This window comes from Saccopteryx bilineata, chromosome 1, assembly GCF_036850765.1.
Source record: "Saccopteryx bilineata isolate mSacBil1 chromosome 1, mSacBil1_pri_phased_curated, whole genome shotgun sequence".
Classification (NCBI taxonomy): domain Eukaryota; kingdom Metazoa; phylum Chordata; class Mammalia; order Chiroptera; family Emballonuridae; genus Saccopteryx; species Saccopteryx bilineata.
This window is the reverse complement of record NC_089490.1, coordinates 114,369,097-114,395,856: the sequence shown is the minus strand read 5'-3', so window position 1 is coordinate 114,395,856 and position 26,760 is coordinate 114,369,097. Positions and strand designations below refer to the sequence as shown.

At 34.8% G+C, this 26,760-nt stretch overlaps 1 protein-coding gene across 7 annotated transcripts in view; it reads right to left on the bottom strand.

Annotated features, from left to right (window-relative positions):
- ATF7IP (activating transcription factor 7 interacting protein) overlaps positions 1–26,760 on the bottom strand; it is a 119,250-nt gene that overhangs the window by 44,024 nt on the left and 48,466 nt on the right. For 4 of the 7 annotated variants that reach the window (XM_066264524.1, XM_066264529.1, XM_066264525.1 and 1 more), the window contains exons 2-5: positions 18,156–19,822; positions 10,052–10,126; positions 8,497–8,642; positions 6,315–6,452 (exon numbers count right to left, since the gene is read on the bottom strand). In XM_066264524.1, the coding sequence (XP_066120621.1) occupies positions 6,315–6,452; positions 8,497–8,642; positions 10,052–10,126; positions 18,156–19,815 (2,019 nt within the window). In that variant the 5' untranslated portion in view covers positions 19,816–19,822. The remainder of the gene's footprint in view (positions 1–6,314; positions 6,453–8,496; positions 8,643–10,051; positions 10,127–18,155; positions 19,823–26,760) is intronic. The other 3 variants (XM_066264528.1, XM_066264530.1, XM_066264531.1) reach the window with 2 other exon arrangements.

The window sequence follows — 26,760 nt, the reverse complement described above, 5'->3', positions numbered from 1 at the left end:
GGGTATACAGTCGTCCCTTGTCATATCACGGTTCACTTTTCGTGGTCTCACTGTATCACAAATTTAAAAATTATATATATCTAATTTTGTATCGTGTATTTTTCACTGTATTGCAGGATTTTGTGGTATATAGGTATTTATATTTATTATTTTGATTATTTCTGTGGTAAAATAACTGTGAGAAAGGTTTATAAGAATATAGGGAGGGTTTATAAAGCCTTAAAATATATATAAACAATAAAATAAACATAAGGTTGTTTCTTCGCGGATTTTCCCGTATCATGGGGGGTTCTGGAACCTAACCCCTGCGATAGATGAGGGACCACTGTATTCTACTGAATTAATATACACCATTGATTTTGTATATATTTGTATAATATATATTAAATCATATATATATACCACTTTGCTGGTAGATATGTCACTGTTTCTCAATGTACTGCTACAAATAACATTACAATTAATTTTTTCTTTCAGTTTATTTCCTTAGGCAATTCACAGAGGCAGCATATCTGAGTCAGAGTATATTTTTAAGATCCTTGTGTAAATGTTTTTCAGGAAGGCTTTGCTAAATTGTACTTTTAATACAGTTATATGGATACTCACAATATTACTCTTTGAAACATTTAATTTCACATTTTGTTACTCTTTAATAATCTGACAAAAGTGTTACCTTGTTAGTGTTAATATTTTTCAGTGACATTATTTTATTAATCATTTGTACTGCTTAAATAAACTGCCTGGTCAAATATTTTGCCCAAATACATATTCCAATAAGTCTGAAAAATAAAAACTGAATAGAAACAAAAAAATAGAAAAATTATCACATCACCACATGCATATTTTCTTCGTATTTCCTTTAAGTCTTATACTAAGGGATAGATGTGATATTCAATCTTTTTAACTTTACTATCAGTGCCATTTTATGTTAAATATATTTTCAAAAATTATAAAATAAACTTGAGTGTATCCATGAGCCCTGCCTAGGGAAGAGCTCCCACAAAACATTCCCTTTATCTAATATAAGCATATCGTATCATAAAAAGAAAATGGTATTACTTATTTCTAAAGTTTCTTTCAAAAAGTGGTCACTTCTAAAGGAGACCCCAAAAATTTCCAACATGTTTAAGTCCACTGATAAAGCCTAGGCAATCAATCATCTATAATTCCCAAGATAAATATTTTCTTCAGGACTTATTTATAAATATTAACACTAGGATATACAACGTAATTTTATAGTCTCAATACAGATTTCCTTTTTTTGTGACTAAATTATTTCAAATAATTTTTCCAAGAAAGCTATATGGAAAGGTGGTTTTGTACCCCAATTTATGTAAGAATCATTTATTTTTTTCTGTAGTCAGGCTATTTGGTTGGTATTCTATAAATTGCATAGTATGTATAGTATTACTATATTGTTTTTACTTAAAAATGAAAAATTAAAAAATCCTTTTGTACTCGTTATATATGAGAGAAGGTCTAGAACAACAAAAGTAGTTACCTCTAGAGTCTAGGGTTGGCAAACAATGAGGGAGAATATAAACAGAAGGACTTCATTTTCATATCATAAATATGTGCAGTATTCACTTTTCAAAAAAATATTCTTCACTTAAAAAAATTAAACTACTAGCAAAGAAAAGAACCAAAGTTTGAACACTGACTCACTGTCTTTTAGCATTTAATATTCTAAAAAGCAATCAAAGAACAGCCCTTCTGTTCTTTTAATCTAATCAACTGTACAATTTTTTCAAAGTTGTAATTCAAACTATCTACCATCATATGTCCAAGACTGGGTCTCTATTTTGGCAAATACTCTAGGAGATTTTTTAAAAACTTTATAAACATTCATTTTTGTTTATAGTTTGGGAAAGTTATATTCTATTGTTATATTTTTTATTACTATTTCATTTGCTTTTGGTTCCTTCCTTAGGGCACATCTGTAATTTCTTGATAATTGCATAATGGTAGCTATTTAAATATAAGTCACACCACTTTTGGAATTCAGACACATTATTTAGCAAAGTAGGCAAATCCTTACACCTACAGATAGGAATGTAAATGGGGTAGGAGCTCTGGAAAACCACTGAGTAGTTCTTCAATAAGTTAAACAAAGAATTACTATACAACCTATAATTCATACCTAGGTATATGCCCAAAAGATTTGAAAACATATTCAAATAAACAATTGTGCATGAATGCTCACAGCAGCACTAGCCAAAGTATTTAAAAGGTAGAAACAACCACTGTGGAAGAATGCATAAACAAGACGTGTGTGTGTCCATTATATATATATATTATATTATACATACCTATACAGAATAGATTTGTTTTCTTCTTAGTGGTTACTCTGGGTATTATACTTAACATCTTAAATTAATACCCACTTATTTTCAAAAATATACAACAAATATTTTCAATAGTATACAAATATAAGTAAATATTATTTCATCATAAAATATATGTATGGTACAACCAAACCGGTGGTGGTGCAGTGGATAAAGCATCGACCTGGACCACTGAGATCATTAGCTCGAAACCCCAAGGTCACTGGCTCTGAGCGCTGGCTCGCCAGTGTAGGATTGCTGGCCTGAGTAAGGGAATTGTCCACATGATCCCAAAGCTTGCCAGCTTAAGGCCAAAAGTCACTAACATGAAAGGACCAAGGTCACTGACTTGAGCAAGGGAACACTGGCATGGTCCCTGTCAAGGCATGTAACAAGAAGCTCAATGTAGAATTAAAGTGAAAGCAACTATGAGTTGTTGCTTCTCACTCTCTCGCCTCCCTCTCTCGGAAGCAATCAATGCACAACTAAAGTAAAAGTATCTACAAGTTGAAGCTTCTCACCCTCTCTCTTTCCCTCTCTCAAAAAAATAAAATAAAAGAGTGGTACTGAGATGCTATAATGCTCATGAACCTTGAAAACATAAGAGAATGAGACCAGACACAAAAAGTTCACTATTGTATGATTCTGTTCATACAAAATATGCAGAGTAGGTAAATTGACAAGACAAAAAGTAGACAGACTATAGTGGTTGTCCAGGGCTAGGGAGAAGGGGAAATGGGCAGTGACTGTGTAATGAGCACAAGTTTTCTTTTGACATGATGAAAATGTTTTGGAACTAGATAGAAATGATAGTTACAACAATGTGAATGTACTAAATGCCACCGAATTGTAAACTGAATTTTACTCCCAAAAAAACTAAATATCAGAACAACACAGGAAGAGCCAGAAATTAAGCTGGGCTTAGTGAATTCCATTAGTGAATGAGAGAAATAATTTAAAGTTGGAAGTCTAACATCAAAAATATTATGAACACTGATATTCTATAGGGCAGTGGTGAAGCTTGGTATTAGAAAAAGTAGATCTAAAACTAGATCAATTGAAAATCAGAAAATGAAGGCTTCGGCCAGTTGGCTCAGCGGTAGAGTGTTGGTCTGGCATGTGAAAGTCCCAGGTTCAATTCCTGATCAGGGCACACAGGAGAAGCGCCCATTTGCTTCTCCACCCTTCTCTCTCTCTCTCTCTCTCTCTTCTCCCGAAGCCAAGGCTCTACTGGAGCAAAGTTGACCCAGGAGCTGAGGACACTCCATGGTCTCTGCCTCAGGCGCTAGAATGGTTCCAGCTGCAATGGAGCAATGCCCCAGATGGGCAGAGCATCGCCTCCTGGTGGGCATGCCAGGTGGATCCTGGTCAGGCGCATGCGGAAGTCTGACTGCCACCCCACTTCTAACTTCGAAAAAATACAAAAAAAAGTCAGAAAATGAATACTGATTTCAAATAATACACAACTGAGAAATACATAGGGCAATGAAACCAGCAGTATTTTAGAAAGATGAGGATAATGCTTGGGAAGGACCAGCAAGAACTTAAAAGGCAGTACCACTGGAAATATACAAGGCCGTTATAATTAAGGAAATAGGTAACAATGGCCTTGTGTAAACTAAGAGGAAGCAAAAGACAGCCTTTTACAATAAATAAAAATGTTGTAATTTGAAACATATATGATCCTATTAACCAATGTCACACCAATATATTTAATTTTTTTAAAAAGAAATAAAAGTTATAATTTGGCAATTCACTGTACACGAGCAATGATAGAGAGAAATCAGTTTCCAAAAATTCGAAAACTGGGGCCCTGGCCGGTCGGCTCAGCGGTGGAGCGTCGGCCTAGCGTGCGGAGGACCCGGGTTCGATTCCCAGCAACGGCACACGGGAGAAGCACCCATTTGCTTCTCCACCCCTCCACCGCGCTTTCCTCTCTGTCTCTCTCTTCCCCTCCCGCAGCCAGGGCTCCATTGGAGCAAAGATGGCCCGGGCGCTGGGGATGGCTCTGTGGCCTCTGCCTCAGGCGCTAGAGTGGCTCTGGTCGCAACATGGCGACGCCCAGGATGGGCAGAGCATCGCCCCCTGGTGGGCAGAGCGTCGCCCCTGGTGGGCGTGCCGGGTGGATCCCGGTCGGGCACATGTGGGAGTCTGTCTGACTGTCTCTCCCTGTTTCCAGCTTAAGAAAAATGAAAGAGAAAAAAAAAAAAAAATTCAAAAACTGTCAATAAGAAGAACAAAGGAAAGATATTCCTTGATTTTTCCAAGAACTCAAGAATTGTTGAATAAGTAGGGAGATTTCTTAACAGAAGAAAAGAATGGTTTGGGGTTAGATTCAGATACTGAGGTTACAAAGTAACATCCAAGTGCAAAGGTTTATATTAAATGTCAAGAGATCTGTACCTTAAGTGAGAATATAGAAGTAAAAATTTCAGGTTTTAAAAGCATAAAATCATAGTGGTAGCTGTTGGACTAAAAAAAACATGAATGAAATTAAATTATTCTTAATTAAATCTTTAGACATTTTCAACTTCTAATTCAAAATTCTCAACAGTAGTAGTAAATTAAGTTTAATAATAGAAAGACCTGTTAAAGGTAGGAAACAGGATAAGTGTTATTCTAAATAGTGCATTACATAATTACTACAAAGATCTTACTAAAAATAAAGTTTCATTTCAAACAAAATTAACAATACAAAACCAAGAAAATAACTTTTAGTTTAAAAAATATAATACATAAATTCATATTTGCTTGCAATTGTTTTTATAAGTGGGAAACAGTGACTGTATTTTCATGGAGCACTTTTACCTCATTTGTAAAATAAGCCTCTATAAGTGGTTTGCAACTCAGCATCTGTAGACTATTCTCATATTTCTGATAGCCTAACAGAAGTCACACATTCATTTATGACTGAATAAACCAATAAAAACTTCCAGTTTTAAATGCTGAGGTCACCGGTTCGAAACCCTGGGCTTGCCTGGTCAAGGCACATATGGGAGTTGATGCTTCCAGCTCCTCTCCCCTTCTCTCTCTCTGTCTCTCTCCTCTCTAAAAAATGAATAAATAAAGTAAAAATAAAAAAAATTTAAAAGCTTAAAAAAAAAACACAACTTCCAGTTTTTTTAGTGTTGGAATAAAATGGATTACTACAGCATGTTATCATGTGCTCATTTCAACCAATTAGAAGTTCTGACACTGTATGTTAATATATAACTATAATAAAAAACAAAAGTATTAATTATTAATACATATTAGAAATCTAACATCTTTAAAACATGGCAGGAAGTGGATTAATATACAATAACTTACAACAAATATTGTATTTTATGCATGACATATGAAACAGTTTCAGCCTTTCTTCAGTGACTAAAAAAACATTTAAGAGCCACTAAGTTACATAATTTCTGAAGCTGTGTTATCGGCTACACTGTGTGTCTCAAAAGCTCACATACTGACATCTGAACCACGAGTATCTCAGAATATGATCTTATTTGGAAATAGAGTAGTTGCAGAGATAGTTTAGATGGGGTCATACTGGTGTAGGGTGGGCCCCAATCCAATATGACTAGTATCATTGTAAAAAGCAGAGATTCAGACCCAGACACTCACAGGAGAAGCGCCACGTGCAGATGAAGCCAGGGATCAGGGTGATGCGTTTATAAGGCAAAGAACACGCAAGACTGTCAGTAAACAAACCATCAGAAACCAGGAGACACATGGAACAGATTCTTCCTCATAGCCCTCAGAAAAAACCAATCCTGCCCACACCTCAGTCTAGGACTTCCAGCCTCCAGAATGGTAAGATAATATGTTTCTGTTGTCCAAGCCACCCAGGCTATAGTACCAATTTATGGCAGCCCTAGGAAACTAGTAGAGGCTCCTCTTACTTCTAAAATTTGCAAGTTAAATGTATTGTATTGTCAATTTCAAAAACTGTACTATAAAAAATAAGTTATAAAATGGGTATACAATTCAAGTCAGGGTACAAACCTGTAGTTCAGTAAGAACTGTTTTATGCCTCTTGTTACATTCGATCTTTTCCACTCGTGTTTTTAATTCTGCCAAAGTCTTGTCAAATACAGCACACTGTAGTGCACACAGTTTTTCTTCCAGCAACCACTGTACAACCTAAAGAAATAAATAGTTCTTTGTTACAGTAAAGAAAACATTTCAGCAAGCAGCTGAATTCTTAAGTACTAATGTACAACAAACAATGAAAAAAAACATGCTGGAATCCATAACACAACGCTATCTGCTGAAAGCCTCCACCATTTCTACATATATAATATCTACCACAAAGAATAATATATGCAAAACAGAAACTTTCCAGATGGTGAAATTGACAAATAATTTGAAATGGAAATTTTAATATTTTTTCTCATATACTCAATCATAATTTAAAAGAAACCAGTTAAAAGAACCATATTTTTAAACTTTTTATCTGTCCCAGATGATATTGTTGTGAAACATTAAGAATGCCACTGCACTATAAAATTTCTATGAAACAATTTTAAATGTCCACTTACAATTTCCATATTTATCTCCTCATGGACTCCTAACAAAGAGGACACATGGTGCATGTCCATGGACCACACTTGAATGACACTGTTCAAGAAGAGCAAATTCTGACCCTGATTGGTTAGCTCAGTGAGTTAAGAGTGTTGTCCCAAAACAACACAGTTGCAGGTTTGATCCCGGGTCAGGGCACACACAGGAAGCAATCAAAAAAATGCACAGAGTGGAAAAACAAATGCTTTGCTACCCCCTCCCCTTTCTCTCCTCCCTTCCTCTGTCTCTCTAAAAAATCAAAGCCCTGGACAGATAGCTCAGTTGCTTGGAGCATCGACCCGGAGCATGGAAGTTGCCAGTTTGATTCCCTGGTCAGGGCACATGCAGGAGCAACTGTCTCTCTCTCCCTACCTCTCTCTCAAAAAAAAAAAAAAAAAAAATTCTCAGTACACATAAAGTTTTCAAAATTCTTACACATAACTATCTTCACATTTCCAAAAGCTTTATAAGAAATAGTAATAAACATTATTTATCTCCATATGACCAAAATATTGGAAAAACAAAAGCCACTGGTTTTTACTGCCTCACTATTCCTTCTTCTAGTGTGAATATTTATACCATATCTTAGTGGAAGAATACTGGTCTAAAACTTAGATTATCTATAATTTTATTATTAAATTGGTAAGACTTGAAATTATTTTCACCTTAGTTTCATATTCTCTTAAAAAAGGAATTTGTCATAAACATTAGTGAAAACATTTTGAAAAATATAAATACTACATATTTTCAGTTCTATGTCTAGTTTAGCAGATGGAGCAGTGGTGGGTGGTGGTTCAAAATCCATACTTAAAATACTCCCTTTCTCTCTAGTTAGTCCTTTGAAAGCCTTGTCTCTACCATTTTTAATAGTAAGCCTAATATACATAAAGATTTTTAGAATATAGGACATTATAACCATGAAACCAGCTTATTATAAAGATTAAAATATTAACATATCCTGGGTGGTTGGCTAAGTTGTAGAGCGTCAGCCTGGCATGTGGATTTTCTGGGTCTGAGTCCTGGTCAGGGTACAGAGAAGCACCCATCTGCTTCTTCATCCCTCTCCCTCCCGCTCTCTCTCTTCCTCTCCTGCAGCCATTGCTTGATTGGAACAAGATGGCCTCGGGTGCTGAGAATGGTTCTATTGCCTCCACCTCAAATGCTAAGAAGAACTCAGCTGCTGAGCAATGGAGCAGTGGCCCCAGATGGGCAGAGCACTATCCCCTAGTGGGCTTGCCAAGTGGATCCCTGTCAGAGTACTTGTGAAAGTCCCTCCTTTCACTGAATAAAATTTTTTTAAAAAATTAACATATGAGACTCTAATGTTTCTATTAGAAAAAAGTTCAATATAAAAGAATAAAATCTGAAAACTAATATTCAGTTTTGTTACTAAAACAAGTAACAGGCATCATCACATCTCTCTTCCAATTTGATAATTACTACCATATCTAAAAAATGTGGCATTAAAAAAGAAATTTTAAAATTAAATTATTAAGGATAAGTTCAACACTTTCTTCTAGTTCTCTTTTCATATGAAAAATATAGAAAAATTTCAAAAATCTAGAAGAATAAAGATGATGGTGCCTTTTACTTAAGATGATTTTTAATTTATAATCTATGACACCTTTTGTAGCTTCTGGTTAATATCTCCTTTGGCTGTAATCTTTACTTGAAATTCTGCCTCATATTCTTCCTCCATATATCGACGGCGTTTGGACTGTACATTATCCATATCCTCTGATTTAGAACGTTTTCTTCTGGAAAATTCAACTGAGAACAAAAAAGCATAATTGTCAGTCAAGTGTTTTTTATTATAGACTTTAATGTTTATTCACCATCCTCAGAAACATTATTTCTAGCTATCACAATAGCATTTTCAATCGTTTTATAAATTATTTTTGATTAAGAAAAGTACACAGATAGCTTTTAGTTTTAAACTTGAAATTATTTTCAATATGCTAAGAAAGAACTTCCTAATGACTAAGGAATGTAAAATGTAAGCACAGAATATGCTATGCTTGAAATCTTTGTATTAAGATGGAGAAGCATGCCTGACCCAGGGCGGCACAGTGGAGAAAGCATTGACCTGGAACGCTGAGGTTGCTGGTTTAAAACCCGGGGCTTGCCTGGTCAAGGCACATACGAGAAGCAACTACTATGAGTTGCTGCTTCCCACCATCCACTTCTTTTTCTCTATCCTCTCTCTAAAAAGTAAATAAATAAATAAATAAAATGCAGAGTCACCTAAAAATGAAATATGATCTATAAAGCAATCAGTTCATGTTCCTTCCCTTCTTTGCTAAATTTTATAGTGAACATTAATTCTCTGACAAAATGCAGTATTTACTCTCATGTCAGATTCGTAACAACTGTACACAGCTTTGATTATTTAATTCTTTGCCGTAAAAGTAAATTTGGTAAAAAAATAGATATATTCAAAGATCTTCACTTACAAAATTTCTATTACAAATAATGGCAACATTCATGAGACTATAAGCAAATTTTATGTTTTCTTTTTCAATACATAGAAATTAAAAACACTAAGTCTTCACACTTAATAAAGGCAAATGCCCTTATGTTACCATACCTCTCTCTCTCTACTTCACTCGATATCAATTCTACATGCCTATTTGTTAAAACCAGGTCTACTCTATGACTTCTCTTACAATCAAACTTAAGAGTCATACATGGAGAACAGTATGCCAGGGAGAGAGGTATCAGGTTTTCGGTTTCCTGACTTCTGGTCAAGTGATCTTCCTAGAAACCTAGTGACACTCAGTCCATCATTTCCTTTTCCCATGAAGCTTAAGAACTTTAAGTAGACCAAGAAACATACTTGTTATATCACCCCAGACATAGTCTTATAGTCCCATGCTTTACACAGAAAATCTAAAACAATTTCAAGATATTCATATAGTACCTGACAAAATATTAAGCTTAAATTTTTCTTGCAGAACAATTAAAAGTATAAAGAAAATAAAATACTAAGTTTATAAAATAACAAATAATTTCAAAGATCCTTGGGTTAGCCATCAACAAAATGATTTAATGGTGGCTTACTTAAATTGCAAAATTTTATAATTATCTCATGGACAGAAAATTATATTCTCTGTCTTAAAAGTAGAATCAATGATTTACTATTTTTTAAACTAGTTCAGTTACGTTGTGTACATGCTTACTTTTCTCAGGTTTTTCATCTTCCTGTATAACTTGCTCTTCTTCCTCTGGTTTCCTGTCCTTTTCATTATTTTCTACTTCAGTAACAAAAAAAGAAAAGGAACTTTTACTTCCATAAGAATTCGTAACAGTACATTATAATTTACACTTTTTGTGTAACTATCCAGTTAATAATTTTTTACAAAATCAGAGTTTTTCAAAATGTAAAATTTGGGGAAAAAGCATTAACTGGTAGAGGTGAATAACCAAGTCCACTTTTAAATGTTTCTGCCAATTCACAATAAATTATTAACATGGAAAAAAACTAACGGTATGGATTATTTTAAAACAAACACTCTTCCTTAGTAATTTACTGTTATAGATTAAACAGCTACCATAAAGCACTTAGATACCTTACATTCAATTACTAAAACTAAAATAGCAGTAGTGACAGTTATAAATTACTGGCAAACTACAAGTCAAAACACCTAATATTTTGACCAGACAGCTTGAATCATTGTTATTCAACGATTATGAGATAGTTCATAAAAGAGGAATGGAAAAGCTATAATGGGAAGTTTTACTTAAGACTAATAGCTACTTTGATACAAGTGCCAACAACTAAGTGAGGTGCTTAACATATATTATTTCATATCTTCAAATATAATCTTACACTATAAACAGTATTTTTACAGTAATACTGTTGTAAAGTGACCAGCGAGTTCCATAAAGACACCAAGTCCAGATGAATTTTTGAGTTTATGGGCCAGCGACTACAGGGGATTAGGGCAAACCCAAATCCTGCAGTCCCTACCACAGCTCTGAGGCCCCTTTTTAAAGACTAAATTACATACTGGCTGGGCTTGAGAGGAGGGGGAGCATGGTACAAAAGTCATTAATCTCATTAACAAGCTCACTGAATTTTACTGCCTTGTTACAACATTTATCTATAGGATCTATCAAAAGGAGAACATTGCTACACCCAAAGGCTTTTAAGAAAAGAGAAGTGAAGGGATTCCCGGGTAAATTCCATCTTCCTTGCTCTGTAGTTACATTATGACTTAGCTGACCCAGTTGCCCTTGCAAGCCCTTCTTCCTGCATTCTTCTCTTTCCTTTCTTCACAGAAAGGAGGCAGTAAGAGCCCTGACTTGTCCTCTTTAAAACGGCGTTGCTAATGCTAAGTTTTATAGTTTCTTGGCACCTTATCTGAATACAGATGAGCAAAGTAATGTTCAGAAAGGTTATTTTCACAAAAGGCATTTAAAATATAACAATTTAAAAGTGCTAAATATTGCTAAAAAATGTCTACATAATTTGCATTACTATAACCAATTCCAGAGGTACCAGAAATAGCCACTGGCCAATCAATCTGTATCTCATCAATTAACTTAATCATAAATGGGGGACAAGAACAAATCATGAATACGTTTGGGTTTCTATTTTATTCCCCTTTCATCACTGCAACTGGCTCCTTCAATAAGGCATGTTTGTTTCATTACATTCTGCAACCAAAATTAAGTAATCACAAGGTATATAGCACTACATAAAATTTTTGATACGGCATTTCTTATCCAAACAACATGGTTTTAATAGCAAAAGCCCCGATGGTAGAAAGTCACGGTTAACAAAACTTAAAAGAACTTTTAGGTGAAAATAGGCTGAGACTAGGATCACTGAAGAACCAATTAAGGCACTAACAAATATGTTCTCCACACTAAGATAAAACATAAAGCTGTAAAATGTGACTATAGTAAAACATAACTAAATAAAACAAAGCTAGCACAGTATATAAAGACACAAAAGCTATTTTTAAACTTTAAAATAAATGAGTATTAGACTATTAACTTTCCCATTACTAGCCTATGCTCATTAGAAATGTTTTTAAGATCTCATTCCTCAACACCAGTTTCAATTAAATGAAAATGTGGTTTGCTCCCTTGTAGACTGCAAACTTATTACAAAGCATTTTTTCTATATAGCTTAGCGTTTCCCAAATCTTCTTGACTTTAATTCTGAAAATGATGACTCCCGAGTTTCCTAGTCCCCAGAGTTTTCAGAGACACAGAGTAACTGGGTTGTAAGAAATAAAGGTTAACATAGTCTTTATTGTCTACAGCCATACCACCCTGAACATGTCCGATTTCGTTTGATCTCAGAAGCTAAGCAGGGTCGGGCCTGGTTAGTACTTGGATGGGAGACAATAGTCTTTATTTACCAAATTGTCATACCACCAAAAGAACAAAATTAGTCATAACTCCAGTTGGGGTATCGCTCGCTGCAGCCAGATAATCCAGAACGCAGCAGAGCCAACTGTCCTGGTTTGGTCTGCCTCTTCTACACATGTGTTAGCTCCTTCTTGTCTTACAGATGTATCAAGCTTAGTTTAAGGTTCCTTTTTTCTCAAAAACCTCTTCCTACTACACAATTTCCATTTTCTAAACATGCTTAAAGGGTATGACTGGCTTCTCAACACTTAAATCAAAATACTCATTAGGATTTTAGAACAAACACACAGAATTAAAACTTATACTCGAGATTTATTTAACGGAAAGAACTCTGGATAAGAAAAATGCTATTTAACATATTCTACAGAAAGAAATAGGGCCCTATATTTCTATAATATTTTTGTTCCCAGAGTCTCAAAAGAATCCGAGAGCACCAGTTTCAACCCAGAGTAATAACCAAAGGCCCATGCACGTATATTTTTATATATAACTTCAAGTAGTGCCTGAGACTTCTGAAACTCATCTGAAATGCTTAGGTGAAATCTGTCTTCATTTATATAGCAGATAGTTTCTGCTATAATTCCTCTGGTAACTGTAAGTTGCTGTGTTTTAATATACAGTGTGGTATTCTTTCAATCAGACTAGACGGAAAGCTCACTAGGAGCAGATAACTCATCTTGTAATTTTAGTAATCCTAAAATCTTTGGGAAAGAGCTGAGATAAAGAAGATGTTTAATATCTATCTGGTAACTGTTATTTTAATAAGATTCCATTAAATAAAGGTAGAAAAAGCAAGTTAATTAGAGGATCAAAAGTCAGAATTTATATCATGAAGTTCAATTTCCCATTTTCAGATTTACCCTTTGTAGAACTTAACTCCAAGGAAATATGGACAAAACTTTTGCTTTGGATCAGGGGTTGGCAAACTTTTTATATGTAAACAAATGAGTCTGATTAAGTTCCAATAAAACTTTATTGACAAAAACAGAGAAGGCCTACAGGCCACAGATTGCCTTAGATTCCTGACTCTCAGAACATTTAAAACAAAACGAAAACTTCCTATAGATTAATTAAAGACAATACATTCATTAAAAGAATGGGCAAAGGAGATGAACAGATAATTTATTGATAAAGAAATACAAGTGTCCAATAAATATATAAAGTTTCTAAACTGCAAAAAATAGATAAAATATGGTATTATTGGTAATGTGATATTTCCAGAAATGTTCTGAAGTTTTACTTAACTAATACAAAGCTCCAAGTTATATCTTCCACAGTCAATTTCTGTGCTCCTTTTAAAGCAAAACTGGTGGCTGGGGAAAAGTTATGTTTTATTTTCTCCGTTTCTTTTCCTCACATTCTCTCTGAAACCCAATCCCAATTAGGCTTTCAATTCCACTGCTCCTTATCAAGTGACACACAGATCATTAAATATTTCTCTCTCATCTTACTTGAACAAACAGTAGTATCCAATATACAGAGATAACTATACCCTCCACTTTTTCTTTACTTGACTTTAAGACATCAAAATCTCCCATTATTCTTTCCACCCAAAAAACTGCTTGACTGGTCTCCTTTGCTTATTCTTTATCTCCCCAACCTTTAAACACTGGAATACCAAGAGCTCAGTTCTTGGGTCTTCACTTATCTCAATTCATATTCATTCTGAGCTGATCTAACCTTGCTACTCAACTTCAGCTAATGTCTGCCGGTATGCCATCTACTTCCAAATTTTCTAGATATTCCAAGCCTTTGCCTTGAAATTCAGACATATATCTAACTTGGGCAACAACTGTCATTTGAAACTGTTTTACTTCTTACACTCACTCCCCTTTCCAAAACTTGCTTCGTGTTAGTTCTTTCTCATCTCTGAAAAGAAAAATCTGCAATTTATACATCAACGTAAGGAATAAGAGGTTCCACAAATAAAAGCCAACTACATAAGAATAGTTGAATATAAATGGGTGAAATAAAGAATTTTAGTTGAACACAATAGTGACAACAATTACTAAATTTTAATTTACTAAACCATTACAATTCTATCAGTACTAATCTAGAGTAAAAATAGACAAAAATCTTGAATTCTATTCCCCATACAATTATCCTTATCATTTATGTTTAGCTATTTATCTTAAATATCCAATGAACAGGAAAAAATAACCAACCACAGATTTTTTTATACCTGAAATAAAATCTGGAAGAAAACTATGTCAGAATTTATTGTAACATAAAATGTGTTCTACCTTAAAATAGATTTTTCTAAATAACATTAGTAGCAATGTTTAAAAAATAAAAAGCAAGTAAGGAAAAGCTCTCCTTCCTATTTCTCTTTAAGAAATAGAATGAGAAAGTCCTAAAAGGAAGGGGGTGGGATGAAGAATTCAGAAGCACAAAAGCTAAGAGAGTCTTAAGAGAGCACTGTTTAAAAGGCCATCCAAGTATGAGAGAATAAAAACAAAAAAAGTCCCTGAATTTAACAATATGAACATCAATGTCACTGTACTGAGAACAATTAACAGGGGAAGCTGGTGAGAAGGAAATCAAAATTCAATTACGTTAAAGAGTAAATGAGGAGAAGAAATGGTGTAAGCTTTGTTAACATAATTTGAAGAATGGCTCCAATAGAAAGGAAAGAGATGGAACAGTAGGCCAGAGGAGAATACATGGTACAGAGTATACACTCAGAGAATATAACTGATTTGTACCAACTCTAGTATTGTTTGAACTTTCCCAGAGAGAAATCTTTATTTTCTTAAGCTGCTCAGACTATGATTTTAATGATTTAGTGAGTATCAATTATTATATAGTAGTATATAAAACTATGATACTATGTCAGGTCTACTAAGGTATAGCTGCAATACTTTTCTAGATCTTTCTTCTACCTTTGTAAAATTAAAATAGCTTTTCTACTTGTTTTCTGATATATTTCATTACTACTTCTTGTAGCTCAGACCTACTATAATGCTATATTTAAAACAAATTTGCCAAAGGGCCTATTAGTACAGCACATAAATGGTAATAGAAAAGACCGACTTTAGTACTTCAATTTATAATCTGTGCTCTGAAAACATTCAAGTTAGTTAAGAATAAAGAATCTGATGAAAGCAATACCTCAGCAGGTATACAGAAACAAATATGACATATAAAAGATCCTGCTATCATAGAAAGAGAACAGAGTGTAGCTTGTGAACCAATTAAGAAACTATACGTCAACCCACAATACACAAAATTTTCCTGGGGGAGAAACAAAAAACAAAAGTTTATTTACTGGCTAAGAAATTACACCTATCAGTAAACTTACACTGCTAATAGCATACAACCAAATTAAAGTCTAAAAGTAACCAAAAATAAAACCAACTTTGAATTTCTGAGGTATGCAGCATGGATAGCTAAATATTCATTTCTCTGCATTTTACAGCATTGTATGTAAGGGATGGTCTCTAATATCAGGATGCTGACATAAAAGTGAAATGTAGAAACTCATTAAATAATAAGTTATAATTTGCTATGACGTTCTTATACAGACTGTCAAAAGGTTTTTTAAAAAAAAAATTTGCCCCAGTATCACTCTATAGGAAATATAAATTTCATGTCATTCTCCTCTGCTTGAAATCATTCAGGGGCTCTCCTGTGCTATTAGAATGCTTTAGCATCATAACCAAGGTCTTCCATGATATGCTTTTCTTATATTACCAATTATTCATTCATTCCACAAATATACTGCTCACAAAAAGCAGGAGATATTTTATACCTTTATATTCACTTTTAAGTATATCCTAATTTTTATGAGCAGTATATTTACTGAGTACTTACTATGACCTAAGAATTATTTTGGCTTGATGATGGTAGTTCAGCACAGGGGTAAAAGCAGTGAATGGTAAGAATATAGTAGATTCTAGATCTACTCTGAAGGTAAAGCCAATGGGATTTCCTAATGGACGAGATATGAAATATGAAGAAAAAAAAAAGAATAGCTCCAAGGTTTCTGGACTGAGCAAGCAGGACAAAGCTGCAATTAAGAGGGATTATCTAGCCTGACCAAGCAGTGGTGCAGTGGATAAAGCATCGGATTGGGACGCGGAGGACCCAAGTTCGAAACCCCGAGGTTGTCAGCTTAAGTGCGGGCTCATCTGGTTTGAGCAAGACTCACCAGCTTGAGCCCAAGTCGCTGGCTTGAGCAAGGGGTCACATGATATGCTGTAGACAACACCCCACCCCATCAAGGCACATATGAAAAAGTAATCAATGAACAACTAAGGTGCTGCAACGAAGAATTGATGCTTCTCATCTCTCTACCTTCCTATCCGTCTGGTTCCTATCTGTCTCTCTGTCTTCTCTTGATCTCTGTCACAGAAAAAAAAGACGGATTATCTATATTAAAACCCTATGATACACAGAAAGTGAAAGGCAAGTGCTTTTCTGAATATATCTTATTTTTTCAAGAAGTTATCTTGCTGTATACCCCCGGACTAGCAATTTAACTTAATTACGGTATTTACAGCCCTGTATTTAATAGCCTGTGTGTTACTTTTTGTCTGCTTCCTGAGAGCAAATACTAAATTTTATCTTTAAATCCCCAGAACCATAAAGTGCCTAACGTGTCACTATATAGGTTTACTGAATGACTAAATGCTATTTGGAAATGAAGTCAAGTCATCTTTTAATAATTAAAAATATCGACCTCCAAAAAGCTAGTATTACTGTATTTCCCCACGTATAAGACATCTTTTTTTCAAAAAATTTGGGGTCTAAAACCTGGGTTGTGGCATTTCAGATGCCACTGATGGAACTGAGGACAAGACAATATATGAAGACAGGGATCCGTCATCAGACACAGATGAGGACAAGCTAATGGATGAGAGTTTTGACAGTGATGAATTGTATGAATTTTATGATGACTAAAACTTGAGTTCAATAACTTTATGTAACACATATTTTTTCAAATTTTGGGCCCCCAAATTAAGGTGCATCTTATACATGGGAGCATCTCATACATGGGGAAATACAGTATATATTGTGGGGTGGGCTGCAGGGATGGGAGCGGGGGGATCCTCTATCTCCTAGCCCAGCCTCATGTTTTCATTCTTTGAAAAACTAGAAACCAGATGCTGTGCTTCATGCTATTAGGTCACTTCTCTGAGAGCTCTAACAGAATGCGATACAATAAGAACATAAAGGTGCTCATGTCCTTCTGAAAGGAACTGAGAAAGTTTCATCTAGGAATATTTGAATCTGACCATGAAATCAAAGGATTTTTCTCGTTTTCTCTCTTTTCTTTAGAGATTTGAGTTATAGAGAGATCATTCAGAAGATGAGAGGGAAGAGAGGAGGTCAGGTAAAAATCAAGAGGGCTAAGGAAGCACAGGGGTGATGTCTTTATCAGATAACTAGGCTTCAAGGTTTCTGGCTTTCAGCAATGATGATGTCATTCCCCAAAGAATGTTAAAAAAAATCAGATGTCAATGGGAAAATTAATTATTAAATGTGATTCGCAGCAATTGAATCAAATAAACTAGTAGGTTTTTATATTTTAAGTTGTTTGCTCAGGGATAGCAAGAGCAATTGCTGGGACTTTGATCAATTATGCACTGACTTTAAATTGTTAACTCCCAGTGTTATGTTTGTCCCTCCCATCTCTCTTATTAGACTATACTTTATAGGCAAGGGCCATATTTTCTTTTATCTCCCTACTAAGCTCTTTACACAATGCTACTCAGAGAGTGACTATTTTGTCATTCTGAATTCTGTGAAATTAAGAATCAATCAAGAGATCACCCTAGCCACCATCATTCTCAACTTTCTCTGCAACTAAAGGAAAATCTTTAAATCTTTATGAGAATGTTTTATCAAACAGTTTATTAAAGTTAATCAAAATTTTAAAATTTTAAATAATATGCTAACCTGGAGAGCATATCTCATTTTGTGGTATAATTTCAGACTCATCTTTTTCACCTGAAATATCCTCTTCATCAGAAAGGACCAAAAAGGCTTCTTTTGGCAAACTCTCACTACTTTCTTGTTTAGATGGAGAACCAAAAGAACTTTCCATCTTCTCTTCTAAATCTGGATTTGTTTCATTCATGGGAAGAAGACAAGTTTTAGAAAAGCAAGTAAGTTCATCTTCAGCAGGTGCAAGCTTTTCCAAAATAGGAATAATTTCATCTGTCTCCATAGAATCTGTATTTTCTAAGATACTCTCATTTTTGTTATCTTTTATAATATTTTCACTAATGGCTTCTGTGAAATCTGAAGAATTTTCATCTTCATTCTTTTCACTTTGGTTGATTTCTATACTGCTAGATATAGCCTCTTCTCCAAGAGCAGGTTCTGCGACATCATCTTCCTCTGCCTTCTTTTCATTTTCAGGAGGTAGATCTGAACAAATAATTGTATCACCTTCTTCTAGAATTTCTTCATCAGCATCAATATTATTATCAGCTTTATTTTTCTCATCAAATGAAAAAATGTCATCTAATTTTTCATCATCCCCATTTCTCTCAAGAAAATCATCGCCTTTATTGCTACAAGGCTCCGTACTGTCAGTATTGAGAACTGGCTCACAAATGGGTACAGAACTTGATTCAAAGGTGGGATCAAAAGTGGACTCAGATGTTGGTTTATGAGAAGTCAGTTCATCAGAGACTGAATCAGCAGAGGCCGGATCACCAGAGGACAGGTCATCAGAGGCTGGGTCACCAGAAGCCAGATCATCAGAACCCGGACCATCAGAGGCCAGTGTTCCAGAGGCTAGATCATCAGAGGCTGAATTATCAGTGGCCAGATCACTGGAGACTGCCAGATCACTGGAGACTGCTTCATTGGAGACCAGTTTACCAGGGACTGGTTCACTGGGGACTAGTTCATCAGAGACAGGTTCACTGGACACCAGTTCACCAGAGACAGGTTCATCAGAGACCAGATCACAAGAGACCAGCTCACCAGAGACTTTCTCACCAGAGACTGTCTCACCAGAAACCACCTCACCAGAGACCACCTCACCAGAGACCGGCTCATCAGAGACCGATTCAGCTGAGACAGGATCACTAGAGACAGGATCACCAGAGGCAGACTCATCAGAGGTGGGATTACCAGAGGTTAATACTTCAGAGGCCAGACCTCCAGAGGCTGGAAGGGCTCCAATAGCCAGATCACCTGAATCTGGATCACCAGGAGCTGCTTCAGTGGTCAGTATAGAGGTTAGTTCAGGAGTTATATTACTAGGAGACAAAGGTTCACACTTTAAATCATCATCTGGCTTCTTTTTTACATTAATATTTAAGGTACAAGGTGTTTCTTTCCATTCTGATTTACTTTTTTCAGGGTTAAAAGAAAGTTCATCAATGCCATTCACCTCATCCTTGTCATTAATATAATCCATATTTTCCAAAGGTGAGGTTGGGTCCAAATCTCCATTTTCATGATTGCCATTTAACAGTTTGACATCAGTTTTCAACAGTTCTTCTTTGACCTTGTACACAGCTTCCAGTTGCTGACGATCACTTACTCTCATTGTTTTTCGAGCCTTAAAGACTTTTTTCTGAGGTTCTTCTATACTATCCATTTTGAATCTTTAAAAAAAAAGAGAGAGAGAGAGTTTACTAATTGAAACTAAAATTAGTTTACTAATTATAGACTACTGCAAACTGATCTATAAAAAGCAGCACTTCATGTAATTTTGAAATAATGACCTATAGAAAGCATAATAATCCTTGCTGTATATTAATTTATATATTTATGTCCTGTAAAACTGACAATAGGTATACAATCCACAAAAGATCAATTATCAGTATTAGAAAAAAGTGACTAGTTTCTAGTTTTCATTTTCAGTTGATGGTAATACAAAAAGCTTAAGGAAGTAAATAAAAGTCAAAAAGTAGATGGAGAAAAATAAAAGTGTAAGAGAACAGAAATAGGGAAATGGGAAAGAAGTAAAGAGATGAAGAAAGGACAAAAATTAAAAAACACATAAGATTATACTTGTAACCAAGCATACTAAATTAACAGAACTATAAATATATTAATCCTTTGAGTAGTACGAATGTTTATGTACATCCTCATTCAAAGGGTTAACAAAAACCTCACTACTCAAAGGGTTAATAAGAGACTGCCATCAAGAAAGTGAAAAGACAACTCACACAATGGAGGGAAATACCTGCAAATCATATATTTGCAAATAATTTATCTGATGAGATAACTTGCATCTACAACAGTGGTCCCCAACCCCCGGACTGTGGACCAGTACCGGTCCGTGGGCCATTTGGTACCTGTCCGCAGAGAAAGAATAAATAACTTACATTATTTCCATTTTATTTATATTTAAGTCTGAACGATGTTTTACTTTTTAAAAATGACCAGATTCCCTCTGTTACATCCATCTAAGACTCACTCAGGATGCTTGTCTCGGTCACATGATACATTTATTTATCTGTCCCACCCTAAAGGCTGGTCCGTGAAAATATTTTCTGTCATTAAACCGGTCCGTGGCCCAAAAAAGGTTGGGGACCGCTGATCTAGAATAACAACAACAAAAAAAATCCAATTTAAAAATAGGTAAAGGCCTGACCAGGTGGTGATAGAGCATTGGCCTGGTACACTGAGGTCCCAGGTTGGAAACCCTGGGGTCTCTGGCTTGAGTGTGTGGTCGCTGGCTCAGCTGGAGCCCCTTGGTCAAGGCACATACAAGAAAGCAATCAATGAACAACTAAGGTGACACAAGTATGAGTTGATGCTCTCATCGCTCTCCCTTCCAGTCTGTCCCCTTCTCTTGCTTGCTAAAAAAAAGGGGGTGGGGAGCATTTAGAGAAATAGACAATTCTCTAAAAGACATACAAATAATCAGTAAGCCAATGATAATAAGTATGAAAAGAGGCTCAACATCCTTAGTCATCAGAGAAATTAAAATGAAAACCACTATGATATAATACTTCACACACTGCTGGCTGGCTAGCTACAATCAAAGAGAAAAACAAGTATTGGCAAGGGTGTGAACAATTGGAGCTCTCAAACAATAGTGATGGAGTTGTAAAATGGTGCAGCTGGTTTGGAAAACAATCTGGCAGTTCCTCAATAGGTTGAATATCAATCATTACTTTTCAATCTTTCCTTTTTGTAAGGTATGTGTGTAAAGCTATAAATTTCCCTCTAAGCACTGCTTTAGCTGCATATCATTTTAATGTTATGTTTTCATTGTTGTTCTGTTCAAATATTTTCTAATTTCTTTAATCTGTGAGTTATTTAGAAGTATGTTTCTTCAAAAAGTAATACATTATGACCAAGTGAAACTCATTTAAAAACAAGAAGGTTAGTTTCATATTCAAAAACCAAGCAACACAGATAACAAGTGATTCATAAAACATTGATGTGCTTTTTTTTTTTTTTCAGGCCCAACCTAAGTGTCCACTTGATAAAAATTAAAGCCCTAACCACCAGTATCTCAGAATGTGACCTTATTTGGATAGGGTCTTTGCAGAGATATCCAAGTTAAAATAATGTCATTAGCATTAGCATGAGTTCTAATCCAATATGATCAGTGCCCTTATAAAAAGGGGAAGTTTTGTACAGAGATATAAACATAAAAGAACACCATGTGAAAATTATCGTTAGGCTACTACAAGCCACAGCTAGGAGCAACTGAATAGATCCTTCCCTAGCTACTTCAAGGGGAGCATTGCCCTGCCAACACCTTGATTTCAAACTTCTAGCCTCCAAAACTAGGAGACACCTGTTATTTAAGGGGGAAGAAGCAACGTGACTCATCACATAAAGAGAATAGAGGGTAAAATATCTCAACACATACAGAATATTCATTCATTTGACAAAATTCAACACTGACTGATAAAACTTTCAGAAATAACTTAAGTCTAATAAAGGTTATCTACAAAATAAAACTACAAAATACTTGATGGTAAAATAAAATCAGAACTAAGATAATGATGCTCTCTCACTATTTCTGGCTAGTGCAAGGAAGTGGTCCTAGAGAAAGACAATGTCACCAGTTTATAGTGGAATATAACAAAAGACCTTTAAGGACTAAGATGTACAGGGGGCAAGAATAATGCTTTCACATTCTATTACTTAGTAGAAATGATTGGTAAAGGAAAAAACCACTTCCTTTAGTTAAAAAAGAAAAAAAGCAGCCTCTGAGGTATTAGAACTTATGTGAGGCTCACAGGTAGGCTTTAATGTTATTATAAACTGACTTGATGCTTACAGCTAAGCCACATTGTCCCTCTGTTGGACATGAAATCATCACTACATTCAAATTAACTAAGGTCACCATGCAATCCATTAAAAACCAACCATCTCCCTCTCTGGCTAAAAATAAGCGATGGCTACTTTATCAATTGCAGCATTATTATTAACCTCACAATAGTCTGTCCTCACCATAGATAACATTCACTGAGATACCCAAGCACAGAATAGCCCCACTTCCTGACACCACCCATTCCAGAGTGAAATTCTATTTCCTCAAACCCTCCTCAAAATAACCCAACCAAAGATCAAATCCTATACAGCAGTGGTCCCCAACCCCTGGTTCGCGGACCGGTACCAGTCCACAGAGAAATAATAAATAACTTACATTATTTCCGTTTTATTTATATTTAAGTCTAAATGATGTTTTATTTTTTAAAAATGACCAGATTCCCTCTGTTACATCCGTCTAAGACTCACTCTTGACACTTGTCTCGTAAGTTCAACAATTATATTTTAAAATACCACAGTTTTTATGCCGGTAGCATAATTTTATTTTGTGCATTTATCCGTCCCACCCTAAAGGCTGGTCCGTGAAAATATTTTCTGACATTAAACCGGTTCGTGGCCCAAAAAAGCTTGGAGACCTCTGCTATACAGTACTAGATTTTTTTGTTTACTAATACCCTCTTATTAAGGTGCCTCACAATTTCCCCATGGTAAACATTTTCCCTCAAAGCAACAAATAATAAACCCAGCTTATTCAATTACAGGTGTATTTCTGGTGTTCAACTGTTCCTTTGGTTGCAAGGCATAAAACGATGGCCTAACCAGTTTGCTGGGGGCCAATACAACTTGAGAACCTACCACTTTGTCAGTCACAGTACTTTAGTTTGTGATACATTTTGCAATCGTTTGGTCACATTAAGAAAATTAGTTCATCCTGTCTGACTGCCTCCCCATTTCCAACTTCAGAAAAATACAAAAAAATAAAAAATAAATAAAAATTAGTTCCTAGCCTTTTAATTTAAATTATGGAAATGAATCAAATGCTTCAGAAAAATTATCTTACAACTGAACAGAAACTTCAATACAAAATGATCATAGGTGCTATTTTAAGGATTAAAAGCAGTCTAAAATTTAAACTTTTTTTTCCATCCACTACCCATTCCAAACTTACACTAACTGAAAAAATTTACTGCAAAGATACAATGTAAAATTTGTAGTTATTTTCTCTGCTGACTAAGAAGATACAAAATAACTAAATTTATAATATAAGAAATACAGTTACCCCTTAAATATTTTCAAATACTAAACTGCAATTCTTTTGGACTCTGAACTCATAATATCCACATTTCTCGTTCCTTGTATGAATAGTTAGTATTAAAAGCAAGCATTCCTCTAAAAAAAAAGTGTATTTTCATAATTTCTAGTAACCCCGTTAAAGGACACAAATTTTGCAGACAGAGAAACATGGATTTGAACTCCAGCTCTTCCATTTGACACAGGGTAAGTTACCTAACATTTCAATTTTTAGTGTCAGCTACCTTAAAAAGCGAGTATCAGTACTTGCAAAAGAGACTGTGGTGATGATTAAATCAGATTTTATACATTAAGCACTTAGAATGCAGTAAGCACTCAAACCTATTTTTAATTTTTTTTCAAAACTTTTAATTGTCTATGTATATTCAGAATGTTTCAAGGCATAAACTAGATAATCAGAGACAAATTTCTCTTAAATACTTTTATTTTGTATATTAGTTAGAAAATCCAACATGCAAACATCAGCACCAAATAACATTTAATAAATTGCCACCACCAAATAACATTTAATAAAAATAAATATAATCAAAGCAAGCTGGGTTTATCACCAAAATTGCCATTCAATTCAGAAATAATAAAGTACTATACAAAGAATTACAGAATAATTACCATCTATACCCACAAGGGAGCACACTACAGCCATTTACCAGATCTTTCATGGGTTCTAAGTATAATGAAAAACACACAAAGCATTAAGGAAGTAAGTAGCATGAACAACCAGTTCAAACTAGTTCAGCCATATCTGGCCAAACCAATCAGCAGTAGGTTTTTAAAAATCTATTTTGCATAAGCAAAGTATATTTAAGAAAGACACACATTAAAGAATGGTGTGTTACCTGCAAACAAGTCTCCTTGGCTGTATTACCGGAGCAAAACATTTCTAAGGATTATTTTAAATACCGTCATCTGTAATTGAGTAGCCATTCACAAAACTATTCTACAAAAGAAATACTACTTTTTTTAGGCGGTAACACTACAATCATGAAGCTCTCACATGTCTGTAATTCATCTTCCCAGGAAAAAGTACTTATGCTTGACAGTAGAAAATGACTGCCATATCTGTAAGTAAATATGTAAAATGTGATGAATTTTCTGCTAAAAATATTTTTCAGGAAGAAGGCAGTAAAAACAAAAATGTTTTGAAGGAAAATACATTTCCATGAAGAAGATAGTATTAAAAATGGTTTTAAGACCTTACATATATTTAGCTTCAAAAACTCTGGGGAAATACCATCACTAACAATTTTTTTAGAATAGCATTAAGAGGAGTTTCACCTTCACCAAAGGAATTTATATTTAAATAACCAAGAAGGGTGTGTTACCTGCAAATAAGTCTCTATGGCTTGGAATTATTTTTCAAATTTTGGGTCAATTATTTTTAAGGAAAGCCCAATAAGCTTCTTTTAATTTTCTTCTCTGCTTCATCCCCCTCCACCCACTCCTTTCACTCTTCTTTCTAGCAAAGAGATCACAGCTATGAAACAACAAAGGGAAGTATTTCCAAAAGCTGTAATGTCTTAGCCTACAATCTGCCTGCTCAGAAAGCTCAAGAATTTAAGTGGCTGTTCAAGAGCTGCTCACAAACTCGGCCAATCAGTAGCCAGCATTCTGATTTCTGCCCAGCAACAGGAGACAGACAATAAGGTCAGAGAAACATAGTTAAAATCTGGACCTGCAATACTTCAGTGAGGTTCTTTTTCTTTGTCTGATATAAGTAATCTAGAACATGAGTGCACAAAATCCTAAATACACATAAAATACATTAAATATACCCTATAAGTAAATAAGATTTACACATTTTATGCTATTTTAATTTATCTTCCTTTTAAATGTCCATGAATGTTTCCAGAAATACAAATCAATTCCCTACCCAGGCAGAGTCAAACATGGACAATACGTAACAAGAGCATACTTTTCGACACAACGGGTTAGAACCTGCAAAATTCAAATGTAAATTTATTTATAAAAATACAGTCATTAACATTTATAAAACATCTACAACTAAAAAACCAGCAAAACCTAAAATCCACAAGATTTTCATACCCACCTATCATGCTGTTTGAGCTTTCCAATTCCAAAAATCAATGGTGTTCTGGACTCAAAGGTTTACTAAAGATAGACAGTATTATAGTGTTTGTTATGTACTGCACTGTAGAGGTCTACTTCTTGATAATTTATATTGTGTTATATTAAATGTTGTAAGCAGAGAATTCTTTCCTCTTAACTGCCTTTCACAGCAGGTTACAAAAAGGTTATATAAGCTCCCCCCTTTGGAAGCAATAAAGCAAATGTGTAGATTATACAGTAAATAAACATTCATGTAAATTAAAGGGATTTTTTTTCATATATTACATAATTCTACATTCTTTAAAAGTACAATTGCAAAATAAAAATAGGAAATCCATCCTAAGATTATTTCTTAAATTCATTGTCAAATTTTCTTAGAAAACCTCATTTTTTTTCTCCTTCAATTACAGATGAACCTTGTCATTTTTCAAAACATACCCAAGAGGGAGCTTGCTGGAGCCATACTCTTAGTTTACATAATCTCCACATAGGCAAAATAAATCAGCAGCTGCTTCAATGCTTCAGTCCTGCGAGAGACCAGAAATTCACTGTCTGATTGGCTCAAAGCCTTGTGGCCTAAAACCAATCAGATACAAGCTCCAGAAGTTTGCCCAGCAACAGGGGAAGCAGATGCGGGCAAGTATTTAACCATGAATTCAAATAGTGCAAAAACATATATGAAAAATGACATTGAAACATATTTGTAACATACGCCCAGATTCTATGTCTGAATAACAGTTCTGAAGTAGTATTTTTCTAATTAAATAAACAACACAGTCTGTACTACTGCTTTCCAAGCAGCCTAAATGACAAAACAATAGAAAGTACTAGGTAGGACTAATGGTTCAAAATGCACACACATACAAATACTATACTAACTCAAAGGTATGGATACCTGTGAAGTATACAAATAAAACTTAGCAAA